The 6855-nt window shown below is 30.5% G+C and overlaps 1 protein-coding gene across 1 annotated transcript; it reads right to left on the reverse strand.

Moving 5' to 3' along the window:
* Positions 1-220: 220 nt before the first annotated feature.
* LOC105950584 (polygalacturonase) lies at positions 221-3389 on the reverse strand. Its single transcript, XM_012973951.2, has 4 exons — positions 2836-3389; positions 2155-2444; positions 1157-1385; positions 221-699 (listed from the first exon to the last, which is right to left on the reverse strand). Exons 2-4 carry the CDS (start codon positions 2376-2378, stop codon positions 478-480), a joined length of 675 nt encoding a protein of 224 aa, XP_012829405.2. The 5' UTR covers positions 2379-2444; positions 2836-3389; the 3' UTR covers positions 221-477.
* Positions 3390-6855: the final 3466 nt, after the last annotated feature.

Here is a 6855-nt window from a genome sequence, read left to right on the forward strand (position 1 = left end):
CGTAGCAAGTACATTTTTGTTACGGTAAATCTTAGCATTTACTACAACCCTATATTGTCACTGTAGTAAAATTAGTGTACCCTTGTAACAACTTTTTAATACAGCAAAAAGATCCGTGGTAAAAAAGAAATATTTTTCTACTAGTGTGTATGTGATAAATGAATATTCATATACTTGATTAATAACACATTTATTTGTTGTCAACACGATTGTACAATAATGGATCCAAAATCTTTTTACCCAAAGATACTAACTCCTCCATTGAATGTAATAATATTACAAATGTTACATCCAACAATATTATGTCCATCCACTTAGGAGTTGATCTTCACTTGGTGAAATCAACTAAATTAAAGCGAAAACTACTTCTAAACTGCGTAAATTAAATTGCGTTTTAACCATACCTCATCCTATCGAGAGGAAAAAATGAACACAATTTTTTTTTCTTCTTTTCCCGCTAATTAATTTCTCGAATTGTTACAAACAATTATCGGGCACGATAACACCACCAAAAGTTCCGCCGATGTTTTTGCAGAAAGATTGCGCCTTTTTCGTGTTCATATAAGTAAGTTTAATATCCTTTAATTTGATGCCTACACATGGATTTGTATGGCTACAATCAAAAGCCATAGCAACTTGTGTTGCTGATGTTCCTTGGATATTTTGGTATGTCACTTGGCTTATCTTTATTCCAGAACCCTATCATAATTAAAATAAATAAATAAATAATATATAATTAAATTTAAAATAGAAAATCAAAACAATTTTATCCCTTAAATGCTATAAATTAAGATTATATATAATTAATTATTGTTGAGAAATCGCATTTAATACCACAGTTAAACATTTTTTTTAATCATAGATCGAACTGAACATCTTACTAACTAATTAATAAATTACACAATTTTTTTTAAAATAATCCAATTTAATTTATTTGATTCTAAAAGAAGTAATGCATAATTCACGTGGCCCTAAAATAAATAATTTTGATAGCATTTTTTTATTATTAATTTATTATACATTTTGTACGAAAAAATATAAACCATATGAATTTATTTGAGTTCAAAAAAATTGTGACGTTGAAATAAAATAATAAAAAAAAAATTGTAATTTATAAAACTATAAAATAATTTAGTTAGTTTTATTTGAATAATACCTGGAGAGGACAACCAATGTTGTTGGGGCAGTAGTTTTGGTCTATAATAATTGGGTTCTCCACATTCTTCATAACGATGTTTCGATAACTAATGTTTCGAACAAACCCGTTACTGGGCCGGGCCCATGTTTTTATCCGGAGCCCATTATCCGACCCGGTAAAAATCGAGTTTACCAATGTCACATTTTCGACTCCATCTTCATTAAAATCTCGACCCAAACTCCCTATGCTGAAAAAATTAAAATGAAAAAAATGTAAGTTATATGTTGTGATAAAAATATATTTTCATTTAACTATCAACTAAAAAAACACAATATTTTTAAACTTAACGCAAAATAGTTTTTTGAACTCATTTATATAAAAAAATGATGCCTTTTTTTTTCGTTTGTTTTAGGGGTGGAAATTGGAACGTAGTTTCTGATTACCACCGATTCCGATCCAAAATTTTTGAATTTGGAACAATATTTTTTATTCTGAATTCCAAATTTTGATTTTCGACTTTTCCAAAATTTTTGGATCGGAATCATCGGAATATAGATGAGATTCTGGTTTTCGATTCAATTTTAAAATTTGAAATTAATTACAAAATTCCAATTTTATTTATGAATATTACACTTATGCTATCAATATTCGTATGCACTTTATATATATTTCAGGTGATTAAAATTTGAAAATTTCCGAATTTCACCGATTTTGATCCCAAAATTTTAAATTTTGTAACAAGTTTTTTAATTCCAATTTCCGATTTCTGATTTCTGAATTTTATTTTTATTTTTTTTTGGAATGGTATAGTTTTTCACTTCCGGAAAAAATCTGAATTTTTTTCAAGTGCTAATTCCGATCTGATCCGTTAAAATTCCCATCCCTACATCATCGTATATAAGAAAAAAAGACAGACGCATATAAATTATTACGAATTTACTAAAAACTATTTAATAATTAACATTTTAAATAGCAAAATTCGATCAGGACGAGGGAAAGATTATATAAGTTATTACCTGACACCATGTCCCGGGCCACAAAGTATTTTCTCCATCCACAAATTTCTAGTCCCGGGCCCGATTGAAATACAATCATCGCCTGTTTTAATGTTGCTATTAGTGATAGTAACCCCAATCGAAGATCGAACATGAATCCCATCCGTATTAGGGCTTAGGTCTGGAGCTATGATCCTCACATTACTCACCTTCACATTCTTGCAGCTATTAATCACAATGTGCATTAGCTGGCTATTAATCGAGGTTAACCCGCTAATTTCACCGTCGTTAACCCAATTAAATGTTATAGACTGCAAATTGAAAATATTTTTAATTAGAATTAAATTAAGGTGTAATAACATATATATACTATAACAATAAAAATATATGTTTACTACATCACATAATATTTAATAATATTTATCAATAAGAAATATAATATTCACAATTAAAATTAAGTATTTTCTTGGAATAAAAGCAAGTAGTTGACATTTGTGAAAGCTATGGCAACCAAATTAAACAAGGGTAGTTCAAAATACCAAATTTTAGTTAATTTCTTCAATGTTCACTTGAAGTTGCAAAGCGTTGAAAAAACATTGGATTAATTCCATATTTAATTGACTTTGTACTATTTTATTAGGTAGCTAGGTCTATTTATTTTAAATAATAAACCAAAATTTTAGCCTAAAATGACGAACTTACCCTTGCTCCGACCGGGCAATTCTGGCCGGACTTCTTGCATGCCCATAAACCGGCCCCCTTAGCATCAATAGAGCCTCCAACCACACTAAGCCGGTTCACTTGAATAAACAGTATCCAATAGCCGGAGTTTCCAAGGGCATTATAGTCAATTGGAGCTACAAGGGTGCCGTCAATTTGAACCCTAATCGCACTCTTACATGGACCTCTGAACTCTGCGAACCTAATCAAGTAACGCCCTTTCGGCACGTAAATCGACGAAGACACCGTCGAGGCGCACGCGGATGCCCAAGCACTAAGGAACGGCCGAGTCTAATCGGTCGTTCCGTCCGGCTTTGCGCCGAATTTGATCACGTTGAATGTCAATGCACCTTCTGCAATATTCACAAATAGTGGTAATAATAAGGTGAAATGAAGGAATAAAATGGACCATAGAGAAATCATCTCTCTCTCTCTCTCTCTCTCTCTCTCTCTCTCTCTCTCTCTCTCTCTCTCTCTATTTAATTATTTTTTTATTGAAGAAAGAGATGAAAATGGACGTTGTTATGAATTGTGATGAAGAAAGTGACAGTTGGGGTAGTATTTATATGGGAGTTTGAAAATTTCAACGGTTATAAATAATATTAATTTAATTAAGAGAAACGTGGCCCACTATCACATCGTGTTATGATATGTACGGAGTCATGTGATAAGCTATACATTGGTATATGCAATTTTCGTGCTTAAACATTAATCATGTGGTCCTCTCTTCCGTTTTAATCATCGTTTTTTTAACTTTACACAAATTAAAGATTAATTTTTTTATTAAATGTATCTTAATTTTAGAAAAAAATGTATGATCAGACTAAAATGGCTTTGTCTTATAATTAATAAAAGAGATAAATTAGTTAAAAAAAAAGTGTCCTCGAAAAAGTCAATAAGGGTATAGACTAGATATTAAGTAATTAATGAAGTGTTGAAAATTTAAAGTGACAGATAATATAGACAAAAAACAAATTTTAAAAGTGACAGATAATATGAAATGGAGGGATATATATATATATATATATATATATATATATATATATATATATATATATATATATATATATATATATACATGTACATATACAGTTAAACATCTAAAATGAAGTCGCTCTTCTACATCTAGGATTCTTGACAAGTATTTTTGAAATTTTGTACACTTCAACTTATCCATGTAATCGAAGGGCAATTTGTATATTAATTAATAACTTTACCTCGACGGTGTTAGTGTGAAGTTAACGTCAGGTGTTGATGTGTATTTGATGTGAGAACCCTAGTTAGGTCGTCATGCATGTAAAGTGTATTTAACCCGACCTTTTTTTTCGTTCATAGTCTTGAAATACTATTTGTCACTTTAGATTTCTAATGTTGCGTTCATTGCAAACTTTCTCAACAAATTTACTCTTATTATTAGCCTCGATTAGTGAATGACTAATGGTGAAACAAATATTTAATTATCGGGGGCAGCCACTTTGAATGTTTTTATTTTTCGTTTAGAACTTATACGAGACCTTGGAACTGTCAATTTCACTCCATGTGATATTATCAAGTGAAAAGACGGAAAAACCAATGTAATTAGTCATGGCTTCGCGCGTGCGCTGGGATTTATATATGAATATTCGATTATTCACTATAGGCAGGGGCGGTACTACATAGGGGTGGGGGGGGGGGGGGGGGGGGGGGGGCAAAAAAAACTTTTTTTTTGCTGTTTTGGCATAATATTTTTTAAATATTACTTTTGTCCCCCCCAAAGGTTTTGTAAATATGTATCTTAACCCTTAATTTTTTTGTTTATTCTCCACAATTTTATATAAATTATAGATATATATTATATTTAATATAAAAATATAAAATAAAATGGTTAAAACTTGTACTATTTAAATAAAATTTATGAATATTTACTTATCGATCTTTAATTTTTTATATCAATGTCTCTAAAAAATAATACGAGACGTGACATGAATCCCATTAAGTGCAATATATTATTAGAATAATTTAGATTTTTTTGTTATACTTGAAATATGATAAAATTATATATATATATATATATATATATATATATATATATATATATATATATATATATATATATATATATATATATATATATATATATATATATATATATATATATATTATTTTAATTAAAAATTCGCAGTATAAACCTATTTTTTTAATGTCTTGTGAACCTAAAATTTTTTTCGGGGCGCTGCCCCGAACCCCGAAAATTTAATTAGCCCCCCTACTTCTTAATCCTGGCTCCGCCCCTGACTATAGATGGTTAAGTGAGTGAGTCAAACTAACAGATTTGAGTGTATTCGTGCATATTTTTATTGTTAAAGTGACAAAGTGCAGAAATGGACAAAATATAGATGGCGAAATGCTATTAATCCACTAGCTAGTTTAAGTTATTGATCTTTATTCTTTTAATAATAGTAATTTTCAACTTAAATTGCATGCAAGATCAATAATTCATATGAAAATGAAGTCAATTAAAATAAAATATTTACATGGAATATGCCATAATAGTGGGCAAGTGCATGGATCAATAATTTGTACTAAAGTACGGTATTAAAACGATATTTTTCCCCTTAATAGTCAAACAGATATTTTTTTTTTCAAGTCTACGAAATTAAATTGGCTGAGAAAGCCATGTGACACGTGGATTTATCACGGAGGATTATTAGGCGGGATACTGGCTGATTTTGCAGCTATTTTGTTTGTGTTTTTTTCTTTTTTTCCCGGGAAATAATTAGTGAGAGGAATGTCAAAGTAGTAAGTACAAGAAATGATTGATTTAAGTAAAAACATGTTACTTTGTTGATTAATAAATATATGGTAAGTAGAGCTTCCAATTGGGTTGGAAAAAAAATTGAGATGAACATGTTACTTTAATTTTAGGTATATTTTTTCTCAATATATCTAAAATATATTTTTAACAATGGCTCTTGATCATCAACATTGAATCAAGAAAGAGTCAATCCAACTCATTATATTGAATAACATGTTAAAATATGGGTAAACTACACTCACCCATGACGTAAGGTCTATTTATGAAGAAAAAAAAATCCTCACCTTTCATAATTACATTTACGCCCTTGCAATCTATAGATTTCATACTTCAACATCCTGTTGTAGGTGGTGGATGTAAGAAATTTATAAACTACAGGAGGTTGGATGTAATTTATCAAAGAAAATGGGTATTTTTGTAATTACACTTTACCTCGGAAGGTGATTGTTACATATCCTATACATATTATCCCTTATATACTTCAATATATAATTAAATCGACCCGTGAAATCTAATAACAATTATTACATGGATTTTTAAAATTAATAAATCATATATCCAAATATATTTAACCAATAAGGCCTAATTTCATTATACATAGATTATTTACTTAAATAATCCATGTATAATTAATTTGGTCCATTAGGCTTAAATTTAATTTTTCATGGATTATTGGAGTCAAAAGCCTAAACTAAGCCCATCGATTGAGAAACCCATGAAATATTAGAGTTTACTATCCATTTGATGTAAATTTTATTTCCTTGACAATTTAGAGAGCTTTCTATTCTACGAAAAATATCCCGGTTGACTTTATCAGCGGAGGTTAATCGCCAGGCCAACCCCAGCGAGTCACCGAGTGTTTGTCTCGGTTTTGTAGGTTGGAGCGAAGAATTCTACTATGCACAGAAACTATTGCATGACATTCTGATTGTAACCTTGCATTCTTGGACATCTAGCAGGATATCTCGCTTTCCCAGTTTATTTGAGTTTGAAGATTTGTGAGTGTACTGAAGCATCATCATTTCATTTTGGCGTTGTTTGTGGAAACATCTACCTACGCACGTGTTACAAAATGAGATAATCAAGTGGTTAGTAATCCGCCGTCCGATCCTGGGGTAGGAGGTCCCAGCAGACCTCCTCCACCCGAGAGGGAGTGATTCCACCCTATCCATCTCCACTCCAAAGGCTGAGGACTGCGAGGACAACAA

This window comes from Erythranthe guttata, chromosome 7, assembly GCF_056151865.1.
Source record: "Erythranthe guttata isolate IM_541 chromosome 7, IM_541, whole genome shotgun sequence".
Classification (NCBI taxonomy): Eukaryota; Viridiplantae; Streptophyta; class Magnoliopsida; order Lamiales; family Phrymaceae; genus Erythranthe; species Erythranthe guttata.